Source organism: Neopsephotus bourkii, unplaced genomic scaffold (assembly GCF_033783945.1).
Source record: "Neopsephotus bourkii isolate Nb327-2 ecotype Australia unplaced genomic scaffold, CSIRO-AGI_Nbou_v1 NB_1051, whole genome shotgun sequence".
NCBI classification, from domain to species: domain Eukaryota; kingdom Metazoa; phylum Chordata; class Aves; order Psittaciformes; family Psittacidae; genus Neopsephotus; species Neopsephotus bourkii.
The window spans coordinates 416,986-444,496 of record NW_026901540.1 but is presented as its reverse complement, the minus strand read 5'-3'; the positions used below and the strand labels follow the sequence as shown (position 1 = coordinate 444,496).

Sequence of the window (27,511 nt, the reverse complement as noted above, 5' to 3'; positions counted from 1 at the left end):
CTGAAAAATAACCTGACTTGGAGACTGAGAGCTGCAAACTTCCCTAAAGCTTCTTTCCTAAAGGCCGCTTCTGCTTTTGTAGAGATTTATAGCAAAATCTTAGCACTAATGAGGAGGGAGTAGAATTCAAACCAGTTAACACTTTTATTGTCAGATGTAAAACATTCACCTACCATGTAACAACATCCTGAAGGTGCTGGAAATTCTTTATTATGAGTATGCTCTTGGGTTACAGCAGGATTTATCTGCTGTGCAATACCTCTACATTGAAAGGGTGAAGCAATTGAAATTTCTCTTGCAGGTCCTAAACCATAAGGTATTAACAAGGTGAACCCCTGAGATGTACCACTCTTTTGGCAGGTATGTCGGCTTTGATTGCCTGTGATATTAATTCAAGTTAAAATAATAAACTAGAAGATAATGTAAGAAAAACTCTTGGCAACAGTGGCATCATTCTTCATACCATGACAGTCTAAGGACAAGGGAATCATAGAATGGTTTGGGTTGGAAAAACCTTAAAGATCATGTAGTTCCAGCCCATGGAAGGGGCACCTTCCATGTTGTTTAAAGCCCCATCCATCCTGGCCTTGAACACTGGCAGGGATGGGGCAGCCACAGCTGCTCTGGGCAGACTGTGCCAGTACCTCATCACCCTAACAAGAAATAATTTGTTTCTAATGTCTAATCTAAATCTCTTCATTGACAGTTTGAAGAATTAAAGAGTAAATAATTCAGTTTAAATTCAGACTCAAGTTCAGTTTAAAGAATTAAAGGAAGATAATTGCTTTCATTCAGTAGATAACAGTCGAGGAAGTAACAGACAGGCTTCTAGGCATAGAAGGGTGGGAGTACACGCTACACTCCTTGCCTTTCACTGCTTAAAATGTAAAAATTATTCTGGCTGTCCTGCATTTTTTAACTGAAACAGGCACTTCTGGCTCTGAAAGTCTCTGTTTGAAGTAAGTCTTGTCTGTTACTGTGCAGTTAGTACCACACCATGATTCAGACATGAGAAGAAGAGGTGAAATGGGATGTAAGCAGCTCAGAACAGGTTTCAGTGTAAGTGGATATTGTATGTAGTACTCTTCAAGACTGCTGAAGTATTTGTATAAAAAGAATGATCTTTTTTCAGACTGTAATGACCCTAGTGTACACAGAGCAGGGTTCTGATTTGGGCTGCAGATGGGTCATGTGGTAGAACAGCATTTGTGTGGGTCTGGAATTTCACCACAGTCCCAAGACTTCCTTGGTAACTCTTAGGAATAACTGAATAGGACCAGTTTTTAAATGACTGTTCCCGCTTAGTGCTGTTCTGTTGGTGATGATAATCAAGGGGACAGCCTAGTAAGTCTGTCTGAGAGACATAAGTTATATGGGCATAAGTTATAAGAGACATAAGTTATATGGGCATAAGTTATAAGAGACATAAGTTATATAACTTACTGTAACATAGCAAGTTATATCTGAGTAATAAGTAATAAGTAGGTAATATCTTAAGTAGTATCTTAGTAAGTAGTATCTGAGTAATAAGTAAGAAATAAGTAAGTATATAACTTACTGTAACATAGTAAGTTATATCTGAGAGAGATGAGAGAGCAGTATTGGTAGTTACCTCTCTTCTTTATTTGTTTCTTCCTCTTTTGTGACTGCTAGAAAAATGCCTTTATTTCCTGCTAGCTTTAGGTTCCAGGCAGCCAGAACAGCTGTAGACTGAACTGACCAGTCCAGCCTTCTGAAAGCGCTGTTAAAAAATCATGTCAGCTGGGCCCTCCATAGCAAAAGAAAACAAGTATTTCCATGATTCTGGTTACTAACACACTTTATTTCTACAAACTTGTGTGTCTTGGTAAGGTGATGGAGAGAAGTAACTTCTGGGTATTATTTCTGTGGTGCTAAAAGGGAAAGGTTTTCCTTGTGTTATTTCCAGTTTTATAAAAACTAAGTATTTTTAGAAAATGGAGGGGAAAGTGCTGTTCTGGCTTTCAGGGTTTTTCTACCCATCTTGCCTGCTTGTTTTGGGCCACCTTTACGTTTTAGAGATGTTATCCGCAAAGAGAATACATTTGTAAACTTGGTGAGTAGTTTGTGGTTTGCTTCTTTTTTCCCCCTGCATTTTATGCAGCAGCTTAATTTAAAATGCTCCACAGGAAGGGTGTTGATGACTGCTATTGCCTACCAAGCAACTAATAATTATATGATGCCCCTATTTTCTCCCAGTGTGGGGTAAGAAGGAAGGGGAATTCCCAGCACTGAGTGCTTAGATCTGACATTCTTTTTTCTGATAGAATTTAGGGTGAAAGATAAAGTCTTTCTAGCTCTGTAAAGAGGGTTGGGATGGGTTACTCAGTGCTTTGGATCTTGAGCAGAGGAGATCAATAGTAAGCTGTTCATAAGGAGCTTAATTTCTTGTAAGGAATATACTTATAAGTAATATATACCCTTTCGAGTAATATCTTTATAATGCATGGTATTTCTAATGGTGTCTTGAACAAAGTAATTTCCTGAATTAAAATATTTTTTTCCTTAATTTTGCTGTGGTTGTCACCACCAGGAGTGTTATTAGAAAATGGAGGCCCGATTTCTTCCTTCAGTGGGATAGCGATAATTCAGCTTGGAGCAGGTGTGTTTTGTTCCCCAAATCCAAGTAACTTCGTTCCACAAAACCGTTTACTGTGGTAGAGTATGAACCTACACACAAGTTGGAGGTGTATGGAAATCACTTGAGTAAGTTCACATGTAGAGAGGCCTTTACTCTTGGTGCCCCAATGTGAATGAGGAGCTGCTTTCTGTTAATCACAGGTTGATGGACAGATGTGCTGTGTTGGAAAGAGGCACAGAAATGGGAGAGAAGATGCTGGACCTTGAAACCTCAAGAGGTTTTGCATTTTCTGTCACCAACTTAAGTTTGCCTCTTGATAACCATTTTTTTTTTCCTTCTCAGAACTTAACGGTTTTCAGACAGTGACCTTAGGCAACACCTTATAAATCTCTTCAGTCTAAAATATTCCTGTTCCTTTGGAAAGTTTCCAGAGCTAAGAAAAATGTAAGTGAAGGAAAGGTGACAATCAAGTAGTTGAGATGATTAGAGTACCTGGAGGAGACAAATGTGAACTCATGAAGTAAATCAAATTAATCCTCTGCTCTTCATTCTGTCTCCAAAAACGTGATGAGTCATGTGTATCCTTTTTTGCATAACTTGTGCTGGCACCTCCCCCTTCTTTATTCTTCTCTGTTTGCTGGTTGAACGTACCAATTTAATGATTATGACCATGCCTGTTCTAGTTTAATGACATTGAGACTTTAAAAGCAGTGCAATATCCTAGTTCAGAGAAAAAACTTCCTGAGGGATAAAAAGATGTCAAATTTGTTACCCATTTTTCTGACATCTTAAAGCCCAGATCTGTTTCCAGTGTGGATATGTTAGATCCAGAAGACTGTTATCCAGGGGAAATTGGGACATAATGTTGTTTAATTGAGCAGGTTCAAGCTGAGTTAAACAGAGGTGCCAATGTCTGCTTCAAGGACATTTTGGAGTCTAGCTTTATGAACAGGTGGCAATACGGAATGAGGCAACTGCGGTTTTCTTCCTCAGTCTGCTGTTGGCCTGCTGTGTGACCTTGGACAAACAACTTGCTGTGCAGTTCTTGCTTTTATCTACTGTTCTCCAGTCACTGGAGGAGATAAATACTATATACAAGAGACAGTAAGACTGGTTTTGATAAGAATTTTCTGGTTATATCCTCCAGCAGATAGAGGGCCCATTTGAAAACCAGGTCTGTCACTATTACAGTAAAGTAGCTTTTATGATCTGATTTTTTTAGTTTATTGTACTGATAAAGACACCAAACACAGCTTGGGTACCTTAATCACCTTTAAAGAATTCTAAAGAAGGAAAATGCCCCTTGGGTTGTACAGCTCACTGTGCTGCAGGTGTAGGCTTTTTACCTCTTTATCTTTTTCTAGTGCTTTGTGCTAGCAGTTTAGAAATGTGTTTTCCTTCATTAACTAAAATGGGACTCTAGACAAGAACTATGTCAAAGTCTACAACAGAAATACCTACATTTGAGCGAATGATTCCTTTCCCCAAGGTTCTAACTGTAATCCCTCAGTATCTTGTCACTGCCCTACACCTCATCGCAGAAGTCAGTCCCTGGGTTTATGTATTTTGGCAACAACTCATATTACTTTCCTGAAAACTTTAACATTTGCCACATTCTCAGTCATGGCAGTGGCAGCTGTGCTTGCTCCTGCTCGACTACTGTATTGATATGTCCTGGCGCCATGACTGTTCAGGGGACCATTGAGTAGCCTGAGTGTACTGCTGGGCCAGAGTGCTCCAGAGGGCCAGAAGGCCTCTACTCTGCCACACTCTGAGGACTGTAGTGTTGAGACACTTTGAGGACTGGTCTGGGCTGGGGACACAAAGCCAACATGTTTCTCTGTCCTAGATGCAGTGTTGAAGCATCAGGGCTAGCTCAGTCAGGTGGCTGAGGTGATCTGGCTGTGCTCTGTATGAAAATGTTTCCCTGGCTGGAATTGTGTTGTCCCTGTAAATCATAGACAATTTGTTCAGTCATAAGCCCTTTCAGAATATAGGCATTGTGAGCAATGTCCGTCTAGAGACATAATTGCCTTACTCTCACTCTTTCAGGTTTCCCACCAAGTAAGCTATTGATAACTGAGGGTTGCTGGAGTTGCTTGTTAGGAACTTTGTTCATGCACTTACTCGATTAATGTGTGTGATTGTTTATTGTACCATATAATCTGACATTTGATCTAGAAGGGTGGAGTTGCTGAGTTGTTATTTGCCATTATTAGATTTCTAAAGCAGGGCCGTTAATTACTCTTAATATAGGCTTGTGCTCAGCAATGCAGTAAATTAAGCTGATAGATAAAACATTATTTTGTTGTTCATATTACCCTGTCATTTGTAAATTTGGGGGTTTAATTATGTCCTGATCACTGTGTTTATATTGCTGCATTAATGCTATCAGGCATTAGTATTCAATTCAACACAATCTATGCTGTTTTTAATGATCAGTTAAACTTTTCTTTAGAGAGGCCAGTCTTGTTTGATTCGTTAAACTAAAGGAAGAAATGCACAGTAGTCCAGTATATTTCATCTGATGTGAAAGCTGTTTTTCAAACATGTATAGGACTCTTAAATTCCACTTGATGGAAAACACAGAAAAAAATCAGATCAGCTGAAAGTATATTTTTGCTATTAGTTTTCATGTTGAAAAGGCAAGTATCTGTTGGCCCTTCAGACTATTCTCTTACCACTTAAGGTTAGGTAGAAAGGAGACCAAATTGCCATCAATGGGCTGGTTTAGTACAATATTACAGAAAGGAGTAATTGTGAGTGCATTTTCTGAAACATTAAATCCTTGTGAAGAATTGGCTCTTAAACTTCACAATTAGGAGGTCCTTAACACCCCATTGAATCTCATGCTTGAATAGCAATTCCAGAGGTGGTTTCTTCCTTTAACAAAAATAGTTCAAAGGGACTGTAACTACTTAGTAGTACTTATGGTTCATGGGGTCATCATCACAGTTCTTTAGAACTAATGTAGGACACTACTAGCAGGTACTTGTTTCGAACCTGTGAATATGAGTGAATGTATATGGGTGCAATAGCAGAGAAGTTCTGATACTCAGTCTGACATGGAAACTGGATTTGAAATTTCAGGTTGAGAGCATGTTTACCCACAAAAAGATCTCTGCTTTACTTTAAGAGGGTGTTAATTTGATCGTGTGCTAAATTAAAGTCTTCACAGGATAGTTTTGTGCTATTATGTGCTCCTTTTTTCCTGTTGTCTTGGGGAAGCAAAGCATGCTCAGTTCTTATTCTCTGCTTAGAGCTGTAGTTTAAATGAGAATTTGTCTTTATACTGAAAGCTTATTCCTGAAGATCTTTCTACTCAAAGTGGGCAGTAGGATTAACAGTAGGTGTTGGTTTAGTTTTCAGGGATACTGATCCCTGAAACTGAGTTGATTCCTTGTATTTCCAAAACTGTATTGCACCTGAGAATGTTTTCCTTGCTTCTATTAATGAAACCTTATTTTACATATAAGCACTACTGTGTTTCTGTTAAGAGGAAAATGGGCAGAGGAACATGCCCATAATCTAATGATATGCTAGTGATGAGAAAATGAATGGATGTTAACGATGGGATCTGTAGCTTTGTCCTGGTTTCAGCTGGGACAGTTAATTTTCTTCCTAGTAGCTGGTGCAGTGCTGTGTTTTGGCTTCAGTCTAAGAGCAATGCTGGTAAGACATCCATGTTTTTTGGTTGTTGCTTGGTAGCAGTTCCCCTGACGGAGGCCTTTTGAGTTCAGAGCAGCTGAACCGATCCGCTTGTTTGGGTTGCTTCCTGCACTCTCAGATTTTGTTCCAGCAAAGTCTCATCTTTTAATGCTCATGTGTAGCTAATTGTATTCCTCTGATAATGTCTTAGGAACCAAAACTGTTTAAGTCTTAAGCAGACGAGAAGTGTAATGCTTGACATGATGTTTCCTGTGTTTTTCAAAGTGAAGTTGTAATGTCTGCCTCTTATGGGAATAAGCCATGCAATTAATCTAACAGTCCTAATGATAAAGGGATGTGACAGATCAGAAGCAAGCATATAAGGTTACCTCTTACCTTTTAGCAACCGTATGTTGACATCTCCTTTGTGTGAGGCACAGTTCAGATACAGAGTATGCAGTTTCGCAGTCTGGATATGGTGTCTCTGCCACACAGATGAAATACAAGACAGTATGACCAAAGACTGCTGCTAACAAGGAAAAGTTTTACGTGTCCAGCCTACCTACAACTGTTCTGTGGAGGTTTTTAAGGTCTGATGTCATTTGGCTTAAGGGGTGTTTGTTAGGTGCCTGTGTATTAGAAATTAAGGTTTATTTTATGCCTTCATGGGGAGGGCCATGAGAATGATCAGGGGACCGGAGCACCTCCCATATGAAGATCGGCTGAGAAAGTTGGGGCTGTTCAGCGTGGAGAAGAGAAGGCTGCATGGAGACCTCATAGCAGCCTTCCAGTATCTGAAGGGGGCATATAGGGATGCTGGGGGTGGAGTCTTCATTAGGGACTGTAGTGGTAGGACAAGGGGTAATGGGTTAAAACTTAAACAGGGGAAGTTTAGATTGGATATAAGGAGGAAATTCTTTCCTGTTAGGGTAGTGAGGCACTGGAATAGGTTGTCCAGGGAGGTTGTGAATGCTTCATCCCTGGCAGTGTTGAAGGCTAGGTTGGACGAGGCCTTGGGTGATATGGTTTAGGGCGTGGTGTCCCTGCCCATGGCAGGGGGGTTGGAACTTGATGATCTTAAGGTCCTTTCCAATCCTAAGTATTCTATGATTCTATGATTCTGTGTCTTGACAAACTGGAGATTACATCAAATGTACGAGCTTTAAAGAAAATCTATAGAATGTGAAGGGCATCTATTATATCTTTGTAAGCCAAAACAGCTACATGTTAAATCTGTGTAACACTCTGTAGATGTAGTCTGCTTCACGAAGTTGCATTGGACTTTGAATAGTGCATTTTCCAAAGGGCGCACAGAACTTCAGAGGCACCCTTATATTTTTTTCTCAAGACTTATCAATATGTTTACAATAAATCTCAGTTAGGCCTTGAGAGAGGTCTAGACGGACTTCTGTAAGTTACCTGTTACCTTGTGTTAAAATATATCGGCACTGACCATTTTATTTCTGTGAGCTTAATTTAACTCCTTCTGTTAAATCCAGTGATCAAAATGTATTTGAATATGAATGTATGCTTGCATTGCTATGCAGCTTTATATTTTTCCATATTCAGAATGTTTCAGTTTTGCCTTTTGTTTTGACTACATTTGGTTTTGGTTTTGGGTTTTCTTTTTTTTTTTTTTTTGCTTTGGTAGGTAGTGGAATATATAGTGCCAGTATTCATATTTGTTATAAAATAAAGCAGCTGGGGCTGAAGGAAACAGAAGAGTGGTGATGCTTAGCAGAATTTGGAAAACCCTAATTTCTCAGCAATAGTAGATTAATTCCGTTGTAATTATAAATGGTGTAGTCAATATCTGAGGTTTTCTCCTATTTTTATCATGTTTCTTTATAGTGATCATGTTCTCTAAATTTATATATTACTTATAGCACCACACTTTTCATACCAGCTCAAACAGCTATATTAAAGAATGCATCACAGAGTAGTGGGTTTTCTCTTGAATTCCAGATGTGCTGCAACACTTCTGGCTCTGACCTAAATGGAGCTAATCTTGCTTTATTTTAGAGCAAGCAGGTGAAGAATTGGGTGATAGGCTCTTGTCTTACAGGCTATGTAACTTGTATGTTGTCCTGTTCTTTAAACAGGAAGTATGCAAGAAAAATACTTCTCTAATTGTATTCTATCACACACACTTGCAATAATTTAATAATTGAACCTGTATACACATAATATAAAAAGCATCAAACGTAGGTGGTTTACACTGTCTGTATATTTACCTGTTTGTTTTCCCTAGGTGAACCTAAGTTAGAAACTCAATAGAAACAAAATGGGCTATAGCCAGCAGCTTTTGCTTAGTGTGTGTGTCAGCCTTCTAAATTGCCGTTTAGCTGGCACTTAAACAGAAGCCTGTTGCAGTTCCTGTGAGACGTGACTGTGAGAAACATTTAAGTAGAAGAGTGAAGAACACAAGAAAGGGGAAAAAAGCACAATTAGAATGAAGAGGATGTTTCAGAACAAAGAGAGGGAAGGAGAGAAATTCCTTAGAAAAAACAATAGGGGAAAATATTTTTCAGTCTTTTTCTGATCATAAAGCATAAAGGGTGTGTGAAGCAGTATGGCAGAAGCTTTTAATTACCATCCAATTTGCTGTAATCATGGCATCTGCAGATACACCTCCAGTGATTTTCACCTTGGTATTCCTGTCGTGGTTTAACCCCAGCAAGTAACTCTGCACCATGCAGCCACTTGCTCACACCCCTCTGCCCCTACCCCAGATGGGATGGCAAGGAAAATCAAAGGAATGTAAAACCTGTGGGTTGAGATAAGAACAGTTTAATAATTAAAGTATAATAGAATACATTTATATAGAATATAGAACTAAAAGGAGAAAGGGAAGAGAAAAAAACCCAATAAACAATTGGTGCACAATGCAATTGCTCACCACCACTGACACCCAGCCTGACCCTAGCATAGATCACGCCTTCCCAGATAACTCCTCTTGGTTTCTATACTGGGTACAATGTGCTGTGATATGGAATATCCCCTTTGGCTAGTTTGGCTCAGGTGTTCTGTCTCTGCTCCCCCTTCGTTCCTTGTGCCCCTCCTCATGGCAGAGCATGAGAGACTGAAAAGTCCTTGATTGAGGTAAGTGCTACTGAGCAACAGCTAAAACATCTGTGTGTTATCAGCATTGTTCCCAGACGGAAGCCAGAACACAGCCCTGTACCAGCTCCTAGTGAAATAATTATCTCTATCCCAGCCAAAACCAGGACAGTATGCACCCCTTATTCCATAGCAGTCACGTCATGCCAGGTCCCACACTTTCCACCATCACCTATCCTGTCCTTTGAGATGTATATGTATGTATATGTTCTTTGAGATATATCTATGTATACACGCATACACACACACACACACACACACACACACACGCACACATACACAGAGATATCATTCCCATAGTCTATGGATCATCCGTATAAAAGTTTGTTGAGTTCATTCAGTCCGTGACTTGGGGCTCCATGAGTCTCATGAGTCATGAATCTCTTTGGGCAGGAAAGATGGGTGCTGTGTGGTGGTGGTTTGTTGGATGCTGAAGCTTATTCAGATGCCATCACTGCTGCAGTTGTTCAGCTTTATCAGGGTTCATGCTACATTAATGTGGTGATCAAAAGAGAGTCAGGTTCAGACCCTCAAATCCAGAGCAGTGGAGATGGGTGCCACAAGGCATCCAGCACAGTGATGGGTGTGTGGCTGCCATGAAAGTGATAATATCTAGTGTGTACAGCACTATAAAGTTCAATTCTGTGGCTGTCATCACCCAAGATTAAATCCCCTTGAGGTACACAGCGGACTTCCCCATCCTCCCACATTACTCACCAAGTGCACCCAGGTCCTTGAGTGAAAGCAGTCTGACAAGTGGGTTAGCCTTTGCCTGAAGCAGGAATGACCCAGACTGTTTTCCCCAGCAGGGTATATTCTGTGGTGGTTTTACAGTGGGGCCACCTCAGTATGTGTCACCTCCTCCTCTGGTGACATTCCAAAATCTTTGCCCTGTCTTAGTCTGTGACTTCTAGGATTCCTGGATGACTGGGATTTCCTATTTGAGCCTGCCATGTGGTTAGTGAGGCCCATTTACTTCATGTAGCATCAGTTGCATGATGTGTAGAGGACATCCTGCCTTTGAAAATCCATCCCAGCATGGGCCACTGGGGTGCCAAGAGGAGTTGTGCTTCACTGCTGGTCACTTCCAAAGCAGCTCGAACCCCTTCATAGGCTGCCAGTATCTCTTTCTCAGTTGGGGTGTGGCTGGCCTCAGATCCTCTGTATTCCCATCTCCAAAAGCTGAGGGGTTGACCTTGAGACTCCTCTGGAGCTTTCTGTTAGAGGCTCCAGGTAGGACCATTCTCCCCAGCTGTGGTATACAGTACGTTTTTTACATCTGGCCCAGTCCAGACTGGTCCAAGGGCTACTGCATGAACTATCTCCCTGTCCTGGGTTCAGCAGTAGCAGTCATTTTTCTCCTTCTTAGTAGCTGGTGCAGCGCTGTGTTTTGACTTTTGGCCTGGGAACAGAGCTGATAACACTGACCAAAGACTTTCTGAGCCTCATGCCATGCCAGGAAGGAGGGAAAGCCAGGAGGAAGCAGAGACAGGACACCTGACCTAAACTGACCAAAGAAGTATTCCATACCACAGCACGTCATGCCCAGGAGGTAACTGAGAGTTACCTGGAAGGGCTAGTGAACTGCAGGGTTGGATGAGGTATTGGTCAGTGCTTGGTCGGGCTGCTGGGGCAAGTTATCGGTCGGCTGGTGCTGAGGTGTTGTATTCTCTTCCCTTGTTATTTCCTTTATCATTATTATCATTGGTGGTAGCAGTAGTGATTTGTGTTACACCTTAGTTACTAAACTGTTCTTATCTCAACCCATGGGAGTTGCATTTTTTTCAGTTCTCCTCTCCGTCCCTCTGGGAGTAGGGGGAGGGCAAGAAGGGGGGGAGTGAGTGAACAAGCTGCCTGACTGGGTTTAAACCATGACACTCCTATTTAATTTGCTCAAAGGCTTGTTGTTGCTCAGGGCCCCATTTAAAATAATTTTTCTTCTGGGTCACATGCTAGGGAGGGCTTACAATCGAACTGTAATTTGGGATGTGTATTCCCCAGAACCCCACTGTACCCAAGAAAGCTTGTGTTTCTTTCTTATTAGTTGGTGGAGACATTGCTATTGTCTTGTTGATTACATCTGTGGGGATCTGTCTACGTCCATCTTGCCATTTTATTCCCAAATACTGAATCTCCTGTGCAGGTCCCTTGACCTTACTCTGTCAAGGTATGGCAAAAACAGCTTTCAGAAGGATTTGGTTTATTTCCTTCTCTTTCTCAAACACTCCTTGCACTGTTATCACCTCACAGAATGGTGTAATCAATGTATTGCATATGCTGTGTTCCATGGCAGATGGTAGGGCTGTATTTCCACCCCTGGGGCAGTCAATTCCAAGTGAACGGGATACCCCTCCAAGTAAAAGCAAACTGTGGCCTGCAGTCTGCTGACAAAGGAATTGAGAAAACCGCACTGGCAATATCAGTTTTGGCGTACCACTTGGTTGCCTTTGACTCCAGTTCATACTGAATTTCCAGCATGCCTGGTACGGGTGCACTTGCTATTGTTTGACTTTCAGTAACCCCACAATAGAGAGACCAGGCAAGATAGAGAGCTGCTTCATTTGCTCTGTCTAAAGCAGCTGTTCCAAAAGCCCACACATACATACCCTTTTTGGTCCTTGAAATGCCTCTGGGCCAATCACAGTGGGGTGCTTTTGCCAGTCCTTCCCAGTCAACCTTATTTCAGTTGGGAACCCCCTGTCACTCCAGAAATACAAATATATTCTGACCCTTGATGGTATTAGAGTACACTACTAGGGTGTCTGCGAGGACCTTATACTTCTGTGGCTCTGACGTGCCAGGATATCTAATCCGTACAGTCCAGTTAACCCGATTCTCCCTCTTCTCCACCTGGCTGAAGGCAGGGCGTCTCTATGCCTGGTCATAGGATTCTCCTCTAACTTCTGGTAAAAATGGACTCATTACTATAGGATGAGGTGCAAGGTCAGCCCTCCCACTCTGTCTGGGAGGCTGTCCCCAGGGGACAGCAATGTCTCTTCCGGAAAACGCCTCGTTTGTGGTTGTTTTTCCTTGCAGTTCACGTACCCATACCTCTAGGACTAAGGTAGGCTTTCCATTCCACTTCTTCATGTGTTCTCTGTGATCTCAGAGGTAAAACCACAGGGGTACCCGTGGAGCGTGCCTTCTATATCCTTCCTCTTGAGAGGAAGAACATTTACTGTCAAAGCTGAGAGGTTGGCTCATACAGGTGGGGAATAGGTTCTCTCCTCTTGTTGTTGCTGGAACTCCTGGAACAGTTTCTCACATAACTCAGACAGTTTTTTCACTGCAGAGATGTCAGACCTTAGGAAGGAAGAGAATTTTTCTTCACGTTGCTGGAGTTGGCAAGTGAATTTATTCACCACTGAAGCCTCTACGTGTCTCCAGTATTGCCAGTGTGTTGGCATATAACAGTGATGTACTTCATACCAATTTCTTCCCATGTGACTCATGTGTCACTGGGGCTGGAATAGCTGACATGCCTCTTGCTGGATTGGAAGAGGTGCAGTGACTATGGCTGGTCCACCCCCAGCGACAGGCACTAGTTGCAGTGTCTGTCGCTGTGGTTGCAGCAGCTGCAGTGTCTGTTACTGGGGAAGAAATAGCTGCAGTGCCTCTTGCTTGGGTTGGAGTAACAGCAATGATTACAGCTGGTCCACCCCAGTGACAGACAGCAGTTGCAGTGTCTGTTGCTTTAGCTGTTGTGGGTGCAGTGCTTATTGCTGGGGTTGGAGCAGCCGCTGTGTCTGCTGCTTTGCCATCAGATTCAGAGACATCTTTTTCCCCTTGAGGGTACTGCATAGTGTTGAGCTGGGCTGGGTAGGCATGGGCTCAGCTGCAGCAGGTTGCTGTGGTTTGTCTTTGTCTGGTGATGCCAGGAATACAGCACACCTTTTCTCAGGGTTTTACTAGTTTGTCCAGATCTTACAGTTGTTCAGGGGTGAAGTTCCAGGCACTGGAGGTGCCACTGGCCTGGGTACTTGCCTCTACTGTCCCATATACCCTGCCACTTATGGCTGTCCAGCCTCGGGGAAAATCTCTTGGTGACATTCTTAGATAGCTGTTGGGCCTTAAGCAAGGCCTGAACCCTGTGCAGTACCATGCTTGTTCTCAGCAAAAGGAGCAGGTTGGCGTCGAGGGTATTCAAAGGATATTAAAATTCTTTGAAGTTCTCAAATACTTTCATAAATAGGTACCAATTGGGTTGAATGATGGTATAGATGGGTGCTAAGCTGCAGGACACCATCTCCGTGTGAGAGAGAACGTGCTTCAGTTCAGCCTCCTCCTCAAAGAGGGTGCAGAAAATCCCCAAGCATGGGAATAGCTTTGGCTTTGAAGAGGTACTATCCACAGGGTCAGTGGTGGAGCATGGTTTTATTTGTGACAGCAGGCACAGCTCTGCAATTCTTCAGGACAGTGAGGAACAATGTGGAGCATTATTTCAGCCACAGAGGTAACTCTAAAATACAGACAGGTACTAATGCGCATGGGTGCAGTGAGGTAGAGAAGTGAATGCTGTTGGTTGTTGCAGTCTGGGAGGGGGAACAGTGCTTCAGTTCTAATTGCACTGTTGCTTATGGAATCATAAGTGATGATGGCTTGGATGCCACACGTCCAGTTTTGCCCAGGTTGGCCATCAGCTTGGAGCTTTCCAAGAGTGTGTCCTGCAGCAGCTGAGCAGTACCAGTCCCTGGTGGCAAAGGGACTTTGTAGTCACCACTGAAGTGGTTGCCTTCTCTCAGGCTCCTCAATCCCCCCAGGCCTCATCTCTGGGCTGCATGGTGGTTCTGGGGGTTGGCAGGGCAGGGACAGGCTGGTGGGGATGCTGTCCTCCATGGCTGCCCTGTCTTTGCTGGGGTCCGCCTCCTGTCCATGGACTCAGGCGAGCTGTGCCATGAGTGGGACAGCACTGCAGAGGGGAGCTGCAGCACCTGCCCAAGGGCCCTGGGGGGCCCTGACACCCCCTGTGCCAGCTGGTAGGGGACAGGCTGATCCTGGGCAGGCTCCAAGGACACCGGCAGCCCCAGGACAGAGGGTAACACACGAGTAAGGACAGAACGCTGCGTGGCCAGAGCAATGGAGCTCAGACCAGACACTTCTAATGGCTTCAGAAACTGGAGGGGAATCCTCTCTGTTGGGAGAAGCAGAGAGAAGTAGTGGGGTGAGACATGGGCAGGCAGAGCCGGCTGGGGGGTTTCCTGGAGGACAGGGGCACCAGGAGGAGCAGGAGCTGCTGCTGTACCTGCCGTGACCATTGGTCAGTGTTGGTTGGGCTTGGGCCAACTGCCTCTCTCTAACAGGCTCCGCCCCAGTGTTTAAATACATTGACTTTATGTCCCCTTGGTGTGAGTTTGAAAACATCCATAATCAACTGTGGTTGCTGCCACTCTCTCCCAGCCTGCTATATTGAGCACTTTGATGTAAACCATGGGAAACAAAGGTTTATTCTGTTGTTTGATGCTGTTAGCCTTTCTAATAGCTATGCAGTGCTTTGGTTTAAAGTCAGTGGATTGGGCCCAGCAGCTGCTGGAACACCATTTTGGGACAAGATTTTATATTTATGGTATAAATAATTCAATGATACTTTCAGTTAAATTATCTGGGTTTTTTTTCCGTACTCCTTCATTTGTAAAGAACGATGCATTTTTCTTTGGCTTGGTCAGTCCTGTTTTATAAATACAAACAAATCCTATGTCCCCTTTGTTAATGCTGAAGCTACTTTCACTGTCGTCCTACTGTAGTGGTTAGTGCCCACAGCAATCCCACCCAGTTTGGAGTTATTGCGGTCAATTTGAGGGTCTGCGAAGGTTAGGCTTGACTGACTCAGCAGTTACTGACTCCCACATGATTGTAAGCTAATTTTGTCTCAGCAACATGGAGTTGAGGGTTATTTTTTGTAAATGAAAATCATCATGCCCATGTTGAGAATTACCAGTATTTGTTAGAAAGGGTGCAGCGCACCAGCTGAACATAGCCTTCTTTGCAGGTCTTTGCTTTGGAAAACATCTCTGAAATCCTGAGGTGTTTAGGGCAATTGCTGGGGCACGGTGCTTCTAATCTGCCTTTCTCCTGTCCACTCTCCCCATATTAACTTGGGCTTTGGTCTAGAAGCTAGACTGAGGCTAAATAAAGGGTCTCAGTGGACATCAGCTGACCTTCTTACACCTCGTTTCCAGTATCTATGCTTGCAGGAAGTACTGCTTTCTCCATGGAGTTTCTTTTAATTTGTCTGTGCCAGATTAGTGTACGTAACATGACTCTGCCTTTGTATCTCTGTTTCTTTGCATGTTTTCCCTGGACGAGAAAATCAGTGGTTTTAATTGAAATGTCACTGAGATGAAACATATGATTTAGACTTTTTTTTTTTTTTTGAAAGCAGAACACATATATGGTCTCCTAAAGCTAAGATTTAGACCAAAAATAAAACTTAAGTTTGGCGACTGCATGCAGAGTAGGGCACTTGAAATTCTACTGGGTGAACTACTGGCTTCTAGCACAGAATATGTTGTATTGCTCTGTACTGGAAGGTTGTATCTGGTGGGTGGCTCTCTGGTTGATCTGTACATGAAGGGGAAGACTAAGGCCTGAAATGTGAGGTCTGAGACCACATTTTTGTGTTCCTGTTCTGCTGTGCCCTATCACTTGCATGACATGACTAGCATTTTTTCAACAGACTTACGTGGATTTGGTTTCAGGCTTTTGCATGGGAATTGTGTGGATGTTCTGAAGAGTGTAGGAATGAGCAAGAAATCATATTGTAACTGTCTCACAGTGTACTCAGTTGCATCAGTGCTTTTAAAGCCAGAATATAGGAGTGAATTAAGATGAACAGAACAAAGATATTTGTGAAATTAAACCACAGTTTAATAAGGAGTTTTTACTGTCTCGTCGAAGGAGAGTGTTCAGAGTGTCAAAGTGAAATTTTAGCTCTGTTGAAGTCAGTGTAAGAGCTTGCACTGACTGCAGCATGGTCAAAATTTCATCTTCAGAAACAGGTTGGAGTCAGAAATGAAACAAACTGGAGGAATCGAATGTGTATTATCATAGAGAATAGCTATGTAATTTAATTTGTATCTCCTCCTCTTCTTCCAGGCCACTAAAATTTTCTTACTCCTTTCACCTGACCTTTGAATGTTGTTTCTAAAGAAATGATGGATAAAAGTTCTGTGTTGAAGCAAATGGTGCTATAAGCAAGCTACAGAAGTGTAACAGCCATATACTGTCATGGCAAGGGTTCCATCCGAAGAGCCTGGAAGATTTCTGGCAGAAGCACAGTTGGTTCTGGTTCTATTAGCCGGTTCTACTGCTACTCTAGCTGCAGTAAGTGAGATGAACTACCCAATCCACCAGTATGGTAAATGTTACAAGATTGCAACAGTAGCTGGTGAAATGGGGTAGATGCATACATGAAGGCTTTGCTTTGTTGGTGGTGGAAGGACATGGCAGGTCACAAACACTTGGTAACTGAAAGCAGAGGCTGTTTGTGTACTTAAGAGACCTTGGTTTACTGCCTGCGCTTGCACACGTGCTAGTCACAGCTCAGACCTGTAAAAGCTGATGAAAGAAGGAAATAATTGGAGGAACCTGGGTATTTAACAAAAAACCCCCAAAACAAACAGCATTCAGAGGGACTCAGAGCTGCATGCTTCACTGTGTGACCTGTCACTCCGTGAAACTTCAGCTGTGGTAGCTGACTGAGCTAAAGGGAGTTCTCCACCTGCTTTAAAGGTTTAGAAGGTCTGAAATGACCATGGCAAATACTTGGATTCCCTAAAGTGGTCATGGCTGAAAAAACACTTGCACAGGTTTTCTGTTCCATCTGTTTCATCCTCTGCCTTCCAGATTCTTTTCCCTGTGCTGTGTAGCTGAACAAGGGATCAAAGAAGTTGATTGCGATGAAAAATAGATGGTTTATTTAATTACTGCAGTCTTGGTCTCCTACAGTTCCTTGCAAGAGGATGTGTAAACACCTGGGCAGGAGATAAAAAGAAAGCAGGAACATGAAAGGGGAGGACGTGAGGCAGGGCTGACTTTTCAGAAAAAAAATTGCAGCCACAAGTATCTCTGCATGACTGCCAGTCTGTAGAGGGTTAAAACCTTAAATTCTTCATGACAGAGGAACATCCAGTTCCAACCCCCCTGCCATGAGCAGGGACGCTTCACACTAGACCGTGTCACCCAAGACTGTCCAACCTGGCCTTGAACACTGCCAGGGATGGAGCATTTACATTATGTATCTTTGTATACTTCTTTGAAGTCTTACAGTAATAGACACAATTCTGGGAGCTTAGTCTTTATGGATCTTGCAAGATTGTTGAGGCTAGGATGGAATGTAGGAAAAGATACACTGACCCTTAGAACCCTGTTCCCGTGTTTGGGTACACTGCTTTTAAGAGGCATTTTATCAGTAACCTAAGTTTGCTTTGATCTTTTTTCCTTTCCTTTTCAACTCTGGCACAAGCATAAGGCAAATCTTAATCTCCTCGTGTAATTACAGGTTAGTAGGGGAGAGCTTTTTTGTCCATCGAAGAATGTGTTCTCATATCCTGAAGTTTTTGCTGTGAATAAAAACATTGCACATTTTTTTCCTTGTGATTTCAAGTGAAACTTAACAGAACCGAACAAATTTAAGTATGCAAATAGGATACATGGAATATTATTGTTTCTACTCACTTGGGTAATTTTTACTTTGTAAATAGGAAAAGGTGTTTTCAGATTTCAGGTCAGGCCTTTCCATACTGAATAATTCTTTGTACTTCAGTGTGTTAAACAGAGAACCTCTTCATTGTGTAGTATGGTACACAATATAGTTCATTGTGCGAGTATAATGGCTGTCAATCAAGAGGCTGGAAATAGGAAAAGTACATTTGCCCAATTAGAAAGCAGCATGGTATGTGTATATGTCTCCATATAAAGCAGTTCTTGGCCCAGTTGTCTGACGTAGCCATAGTAAAATGGCTCCGTATGTGGATAGTCAAGCAGGAAGCCAAACATGAGAAGTCTACAAAATGTTGGACGTTAATGGGATTTGAATCAAATATGTGCTTTCCTACAGGCTTCAGCTGGCTTTGGATCAGACTATGCAATTGCTCTAAATGGAGACATGTTTTAGAAAGAAACATGTAAAAAATCAGCTGATGCAGTTGCTTTTCAGACAGTGTCTGTCTGGATAGACAGTTTACTGTGTGTTTGGTGATGGAGAAGTAATGTCTCCTCACTTTCTTGATTAATAAAATGGGAATTATGCCAGTTACCTTCCTAGCAGCTTCCTAAAGTTGCGTAATGCTCACTAGAGTCCTCTGATGAAAGGTGTTTATAAACCGTGTGTTATTTTACATTCTTATTACCTGTGATTCAATAGAAAATACATGACAAAATGATATAGCATGTTTCTAACTCAGCAGTGACTCAAGCATGATGGTGACCGTGGTGTCTGTTTTGTTGTGGGTGGTTTCTTTTAGTGGAATCTGCATGTGTGGGACTAGTGTATTATTTCCATATGTTGGCTTGGAATACCTGACATTTAGACTGAGTTGCTGTCTCTATATGTGAATGTTTCTACATAAAGCTGGGGACAGCATTGATTATTGCGATGCTAACACCATAGATAAAGGTACCATCCTCAGTCATGGCTCTGGCAGCAATTCACCCAACTGCATTATTATGGAAGCTGCTAGGAAGGTAACTGGCATAATTCCCATTTTATTAATCAAGAAAGTGAGGAGACATGCAATAGTCCCTTGGGAAAAGTTGTTGGTGACTGTCACACATCTTCAGAAGTGCATTGCTCTGAGAAGCTGAAGTGTCAGAAGGAGTTATCTACCTGAGCTGCCTGTACCAAAAGCATCTAGTTCAGAAGAGCATCCAGAACCTTGGCTCTGTATGCCATCAAACCAAACACCATGAGCCACAGTGCCATTCTTCATGCCCTGTAGGACTTGTCATAAAAGATCAAGAGCCAGTTTCTATCACCTTTGACACAGGTATAAGTCAGGAGCAGTTCTGCTGGCATTATTTGAGATAATGAAACTGGGAGCATTTCTCTTTCTTGTCAGATGAAAAGTGTCATGGGAGTGAAAGTGGTACCTAGCAAGCCAGGTTACATTCTCAGTGCTTTAAAAATGGGGTTTTGCTCACCGTTTGTTGTTGAGTCTATCTGATGAGTTTTTCTGTCGCTAATGCTATGTGATTTTGAAGCAAAATCTTTGCTTTGGAAGTTCAAGACTAGAAAGTTTTAATTGAGAGTGCATGATTTGGGATGGAGTGACAAACCTCTCATCACTGATTGTTGATACAAACACAATGCAACAATGTGTTGAAAGCCTAATGGAGAATGAGTTCCTGCAGTGGCTTAGTGATTCAGTCCAAAGCAGAGGAGTGGCCCTCCTACCATAAACTACCATCAGCTTATTGCAGAAGCAGTCAAGATGCTTTTAGAGCTCACAGACTTCCTCTAGAGCTTTCCTATTGGCTTCAGCTTCTGAAGGATCCAAACCTAAAGAGTTTGTGTTTAATCTCCGCTGAAAATTGGGTGAGCCTGTTCTTCTTGTCTCTTGCCAGTGAAGTGAACGCTTCTTCATTCCAGGGGAGTAATGGTGATGCTGTTTGTAACTGTTCAGAAAAGCCTAACTGAGCTGGTTGCTTGAGCGGGGGGAGTAGGGGCAGCTGTATAACCTGCAGTCTGTTTCAGAGGTGAGGAGGTGTCTCAAGATTCTTGTTTATTTCTTTATTTCTGCTAGCTCTTGAGCAAAGACAAGGGTTAATTAGGTAGCAAATACCATCAGGAAGCAGGATGCAAAAAAGCATTTAAATGGCTGATTCACTGCAGTATTTCTATGAAATTCAGGTCATACACTTCTCAGTTTTCTATTCTTGCACATGAAAATGCAGGAGAAAACAAGTCTATCCATCCCCTGGGTTTGCATAACTTTCAGTAACATTCTGAGAGAGAAAAAAATCAGCTCTTAGCAGAGCTAAGTGTCTAAGAGCAGTTAAACAGTGAGCTTGACTTCTGCAGTCCAGCTTTGTAAAGATAGTGTGTAGGTTTTTATTGTGTAAAGTGATAGAAAGATGAAAGAAGAAAAGCCTTAGCTTTTATTGCAGGACACTGAACAGGAGACTTTCCAGACAGGAAATATATAGGAAATTCTTGTTCTGATTCTGCCTTGGTGAGTTAAAGAAGAGTTTCATTTGGCTGTATAGTAACCTTTTGGATTAGTCTGTGGGTTGAATTTGCTATGTTGTATGTGTGCTTCCACAGACAATTTCAACATGTGATTCCTTTGACTTGAGATGAGTTATTTGCTGAACGTTTTGGTTGCTTTTTCTCTACGTTAATGGTGTTATGCGGACTTAATGTAGGAAGAGGAGTGGTAAAGAGTACGGTGTCTTCTTCTTTTTTTCTTTTTGTGGGGGGAAAGGTTTACAGCAGTGAGTACTGTGCTTCAAAATATGTCTTTTGAAGATGAGTTCTAATTGGTGCTCAGTTTGTTGTTTAAAATAAAATCTCCTTGCATGTTCTGGTGAATATTTACAGGTGAGGAAGAGAGTCAAAGTAGCCACATCAGAGTGACAGGTATATTAAAGTGGGAGGAAAACTAGTTACCTGAGCTGTAAAACCCTGAAGCTAACATCCTTATTACTGCAAACTGGGCCATTGGCTCCGTGCCATCTCAAAAGTGTGTCAGTCACAAGCTCTGTCTTTGCAGCAGTATTATTCTTTGAAAAGCTTTTAAATAAACAGCTGAGTGCCTCAAATGCTCTCACAGAGCATTTGAAAGCTGGAGGTTATGGGTCTTAGTAACAAACAGCAAACTGTAGCACAAAGTTTGTCTTTAAAGTGCCTTCATTTCCTGTCAGTGACACTTAACTTCATTGTTCCAAGGATAGTTTGGTTTAGTGTCTTCCTTCCCTGACTCTTGGCAGGTTTCAGGACCTCTGTGTTAGAACATAGAATCATAGAATAGTTAGGGTTGGGATGGACCTTAAGATCATCAAGTTCCAGCCCCCTGCCATGGGCAGGGACACCTCACACTAAACCATGTTACCCAAGGCTCCATACAACCTGGCCTTGAACACTGCCAGGGATGGAGCATTCACACCTTCCCTGGGCAACCCATTCCAGTGCCTCACCACCCTCACAGCAAAGAATTTCCTCCTTAAATCCAGTCTAAACTTCCCCTGTTTAAGTTTTAACCCATTACCCCTTGTCCTATCACTACAGTCCCTAATGAAGAGTCCCTTCCCAGCATCCTTGTCGGCCCCCTTCAGATACTGGAAGGCTGCTATGAGGTCTCCACGGAGCCTTCTCCAGGCTGAACAGCCCTAACTTTCTCAGCTGATCTTCATATGGGAGGTGCTCCAGTCCCCTGATCATCCTCTGGCCCTCCTCCAGACTTGTTCCCACAGTTCCAAGTCCTTTTTATGTTGAGTACACCAGAACTGCACACAGTGCTCTCAGAGGGATCTCACAAGAGCACAGTAAAGAGGCAGGATCACCTCCTTCAACCTGCTGGTCATGCTCCTTTTGATACAGCCCAGGATACAACTGGTTTCTGGGCTGCGAGCTCACACTGACAGCTCATTTTCAGTTTCTCGTTGACCAACATTCCCAAGTCGTTCTCTGCAGGGCTGCTCCTGAATCTCTTCTCCACCCAGCCTGTAGCTGTGCCTGGGATTGCCGTTACCGATCTGTAGGACCTTGCACTTGTCATGGTTAAACTTCATAAGGTTGGCATCAGCCCACCTTACAAGCATGTCAAGGTCCCTCTGGATGGCATTCCTTCCCTCCAGCGTATCAACTGAACCACACAGCTTGGTGTCACTGGCAAACTTGCTGAGGGCGCACTCAATCCTACTGTCCATGTCAGCGACGAAGATGTTAAACAAGACCGGTCCCAACACCGATCCCTGAGGGACACCACTCGTTACTGGTCTCCAGCTGAACACTGAGCTATTGACCACAGCTCTTTTCATGCGGCCATCCAGCCAGTTCTTTATCCACTGAGTGGTCCATCTATCAAACTGATGTCTCTCCAATTTAGAGACAGGAATGTCATGCAGGACAGCATGGAACACTTTGTGCAAGTCCATGGAACATGTCAAGTAGGACAGTAGCCTCCTGGTAGTTCATCCCAGAATTTACCATATTTTGCTGGCACAGAAAGAACGACTGTTCATAAACTCATGATTGGAGTATCCCTCCATCATGCCATCAGCAAAAGGGAAAATAAGCACTTTTCTGCTCGTTTTGTTCAGTTGCTGCTTGCTGTAAAATCATCTGTATGCTAACCTTTCAGCTATTTGGGAAAGCACTTTTTTATTGGCACTTATGTTCTTTTGTGTGGGGATGGGGTCTAGCACACCAAATTTCTTTTTACTTGGGTATGTCTTGCTTTCTTGTGGTGCTTAAGAAAAATGAAGCACCTCTTTCTCTTCCTCTCTGGCCCTCAGCAAAGCTTTGGGCAACTGTCTTCCGGAAAATTTAGTGCTTTCCACACACAGCCTGGTAAAATTTTCATGGGCTTGATTTCTGTAAGGGGAAACAGTGAAGCATACATGGTCCCATGATGAGAATTCATCCGCCACTGATAGGGTAGGATTTTTGTAGTGCTGTGCAAATTTAAAATATACTGTGTTATTTAATTTAAATTATGCATTAAATGTTTATTCTCTATCTTTAATCATAAAATCTTCAGTACTGAAATAGAAGTCTAATTGAGATAGCCCCTGTCTACCCGATTGCCTTCTAATCGTCTGCGTTTACTGATGATAATACTCTTCTGCACATGCTTGTAAGAACAAGCAAGGTTTTAATGCAGTAATTTTTTTTTTTTTTTTTTTTTGGCTGTTAAAACTATTCTTTGTTGCCAGAGTAGATTAGATGGAATAATGCAAAATCTAGGCTCTTTTCTTTTGTAAGAAGACCAGTTGAGCAATCTGGACATCCATTAATCCATGGGTCCAGATGGGATGCACCCACGGGTGCTGAGGGAACTAGCGGAAGTCATTGCTAGACCACTCTCCATCATCTTTACCAAGTCTTGGGAAACAGGAGAGGTGCCTGGGGACTGGAGGAAAGCAAATGTCATTCCCATCTTCAAAAAGGGCAAGAAGGAGATCCCAGGTAACTATAGACCAGTCAGCCTCACCTCCATCCCTGGGAAAGTGATGGAACACCTTATCCTTGGTGCCATCTTAAGGCATATCAAGGATAAGAGGATTATGAGGGGCAGTCAACTTGACTTCACCAAGGGGAAGTCATGCTTGACCAATCTCGTAGCCTTTTACGAGGAAATAACACGGTGGATGGATGATGGCAGAGCGGTGGATGTGGTCTACCTTGACTTCAGCAAAGCGTTTGACACAGTCTCCCACAGCATCCTCACAGCTAAATTGAGGAAGTGGGATCTGGATGATCAGGTAGTGAGGTGGACTGTGAACTGGCTGAAGGAGAGAAGCCAGAGAGTTGTAGTCTATGGGGCGGAGTCTAGTTGGAGGCCTGTATCTAGTGGAGTGCCTCAAGGGTCGGTACTGGGACCAGTATTATTTAATATATTCATCAGTGATTTAGATGAGGGAATTGAGTGTACTATCAGCAAGTTTGCTGATGACACTAAGCTGGGAGGAGTGGCTGACACGCCAGAAGGCTGTGCTGCCATCCAGCGAGACCTGGACAGGCTGGAGAGTTGGGCAGGGAATAACTTGATGAAATATAACAAGGGAAAGTGTAGAGTCCTGCATCTGGGCAGGAACAACCCCAGGTTCCAGTATAGGCTGGGGAACGACCTGTTAGAGAGCAGTGTAGGGGAGAGGGACCTGGGGGTCCTAGTGGACGACAGGATGACCATGAGCCGACACTGTGCCCTTGTGGCCAAGAAGGCCAATGGCATCCTGGGTTGTATTAGAAGGGGGGTGGTTAGTAGGTCGAGAGAGGTACTTCTTCCCCTCTACTCTGCCCTGGTGAGACCTCATCTGGAATATTGTGTCCAGTTCTGGGCCCCTCAGTTTAAGAAGGACAGGGACCTGCTGGAGAGAGTCCAGCGCAGGGCAACTAAGATGATTAAGGGAGTGGAGCATCTCCCTTATGAGGAGAGATTGAGGGAGCTGGGTCTCTATAGTTTGGAGGAGATTGAGGGGTGACCTTATTAGTGCATATACATATATAAAGGGGGAGCATCGCGAGGCTGGAGCCAGGCTCTTCTCAGTGGCAAACAATGATTGGACAAGGGGCAATGGGTACAAACTGGAACATAAGAGGTTCCACTTAAACTTGAGAAGAAACTTCTTCTCAGTGAGGGTGATGGAACACTGGAACAGGCTGCCCAGGGAGGTTGTGGAATCTCCTTCTCTGGAGACATTCAAAACCCGCCTGGACACGTTCCTGTGTAAACTTATCTAGGTGTTCCTGCTCCGGCAGGGGGATTGGACTAGATGATCTTTTGAGGTCCCTTCCAATCTCTAGCATACTGTGATACTGTGATACTGTGAATGACAATGCCAAGTATTCCCCTGTAGAGGAGATTAATAGAGCTATAAAGCAGCAGCGTCACTTTTGCTTTTCAGTCAGTCTACCCAATCTAATAGAAAAGTAAGACCACTAGTGAATTCCTGAAGGTGCATCAAGAGAAGTAACAAGCTCTTTACAGTTCTATGGGAAGACAGAAGTTATCTGTGCAATACCGTAGGTTTCACTGTAAGTGGGTTCTACGAGGTTTGCAGAAACAAATAGCTTGTTAATTAAAAGTAGAGAACAAATATGGAAAAATCTTGCTCAGGGATTTTTTCCTAGAGAAGGGTGCTGAAGCCAGAGTGAATGGTTAGGGGCACTATTGGGCACTTCAGGAGTAGTTAGGTAAGACTTCTACATTGTAACGTAGTATTTTGTCTGCTAAACTCATACATACGTTACGTGTAGTATACACTCACTGTAAAAAGGGAGCAGAATGAAAATGGTTTAAAAATTACCTAAAGGTGGAAAGATTATGCAAGACTTATTGAATTCTCATCTTTATGGTAACTTAAGAAGCTTCTATTTGGGTAGATACTTAAAAAAGAGGAGTAAAACAGTAACAAACCAACAGGCCCAGACTTGAGCTTATCACTAATGTTTACTGTTTCCACATTCTCAGGGACATGAAGCCTTTCAGGCAGGCTTTCCAGAGGAAGAGCTAGCAGACTGCTCTGGAGTCGATACAAGCTCCTGTGAGAGAAACAGCAGGGTTTGGAGGACCTGTATTAGAGAGCAACTGTTTTCAGGTACCTGCATTAAATCTCAGCCTTGCTTTTCTGCCAGCTGCTGCAGAGCAGATTAGCAGACATGTCCACGGCACTCAAGCAAGTCTTTAATAAAGACAAGACTTTCCGCCCAAAACGCAAGTTTGAACCTGGAACCCAGAGGTTTGAACTTCACAAACGAGCACAGGCATCTCTGAACTCAGGAGTGGACTTGAAAGCGGCTGTGCAGTTGCCTAGTGGAGAAGACCAAAATGACTGGGTTGCTGTTCATGTTGTTGACTTCTTCAATAGGATCAACCTCATTTATGGAACTATCTGTGAGTTCTGCACAGAGAAGACCTGCCCGGTAATGGCTGGAGGCTCTAAGTATGAGTATCGGTGGCAGGACGACATGAAATACAAGAAGCCCACAGCATTGCCAGCACCCCAGTATATGAATCTTCTTATGGACTGGATCGAGGTGCAAATCAACAATGAGGATCTCTTTCCTACAAATGTAGGTAAGTGCAATAAAGAAGTCCTAAAGCATAAACTGCCTTTCATGCTTTGTACTAAGCGTGTTCGCTTCCCACCCTCTCTTTTAGTGACTGTGAAATTCAAGCCTTTAAACAGCAGATGGGAAGGAGGAAGGTGTCTTGCAGGAATAGTGTCAAATGTATGAAGCTTTAACTGTGGCTTATTGTGAGGTTAATGATGGGGTATATTAGCCTAAAATGTTATCATTCCATTTGTCCCTGGTAAGCCTCTCAGGTTAATCACTAAGGGTGGTCATATTGTGTTATTAGCTGGTTGAAAGCTAATTTACATTGTTGAAAGCTAGTTTACATTGCTTTGCACTTTGCCTAGGCGCTTAGGCACTTATATCCGATATAGAATGGATGGAAAGCAAAGCATAACTGGAGTGGTATCTTCCCTTAAAAGTATGTACAGTTGTGTGCTGTACAAGGCAGTGGAGAGTCAGGAATGCAGTGAACTCTGGCCTCCCACCCTCTCTTGATTTCCCATCCAAATCTGAGAAACTGGGTAGTGAATTGTTCTCCAAAGTACTGTTTCTAAGACTATATATAACTAACAAGCTTTGCTATAGTTTAACCAGACAGCCCAGACGAGCTGCACAGTTTTCCTTTTATAATACTATTGTTAGTTTTTCTGAAGAGTAGGGTGGATAGGGGGAAGTATCTTTGCTGGAATAAGTTCCTCTGCATGAAGAGAACTTTGCAGAAGATTGCTTTTTGCAGTGTAAACACCCTGAAGCTTTAGCTGTGGCTGCATGTAATAAAACAACCCCCAGAATGCTGTACCTTAGAGATGTCAGTGTACCTGTGTATTTTTTGACATTTAGGTAATGAGTCCTGAGTCACTTGTTGCAACTCAGAAAGATGGGAGCTTGCTGTAGGAAATGTGAGATGTCAGATAGAGTACTCAGCCCAGATGAGTAGCAGTCAAGAATAATGCTCATAAATTAGTTCAGCCCAATATTTTGCAGTTTATATGCAACTGCAGTCTGTGGTAAGTTGGTAGACGGCACATCAAGAGACTGTCTGTCGGTATTTTCTGGCCTTCTTGTTCTTGGCCTTGACAGGTGTCTCTGCAGACAGACTTGTGGTTTGTTTGCCAGTTCCTATCACTTTTCTACACCAATGGGTAGAAAGAAGGCCTCCTAATACGTAATCTAAATCTACCCTCCATAGGTTTAGTATTAAAGCTTTATTAATATTAATAAATTAACTTTTATTTTCACTCAGAGAAATTAATGATGGTGAAAATGATGATTGTTTGTTCTTCCAAGAAGTTGAAACAGATCTTGAAAGATGATATACTCAGCTGTGAAAACTAAACAGGCTTAGGTATATCCTTACTAATAATAGGACACCAGTTTTAAAGCATTGAGTGGCTGTAACTTAAAGA

At 42.8% G+C, this 27,511-nt stretch overlaps 1 protein-coding gene across 5 annotated transcripts in view; it reads left to right on the top strand.

Annotated features, from left to right (window-relative positions):
• Positions 1 to 27,511, top strand: part of MOB3B (MOB kinase activator 3B) — a 92,381-nt gene that overhangs the window by 13,998 nt on the left and 50,872 nt on the right. For 3 of the 5 annotated variants that reach the window (XR_009726634.1, XR_009726633.1, XM_061361047.1), the window contains exon 2: positions 25,498 to 26,103. Coding sequence is in view for 3 of the 5 variants with exons in the window: in XM_061361047.1 (XP_061217031.1) it covers positions 25,686 to 26,103 (418 nt within the window). In the remaining 2 variants the exon portion in view is untranslated. The remainder of the gene's footprint in view (positions 1 to 25,497; positions 26,104 to 27,511) is intronic. The other 2 variants (XM_061361048.1, XM_061361049.1) reach the window with 1 other exon arrangement.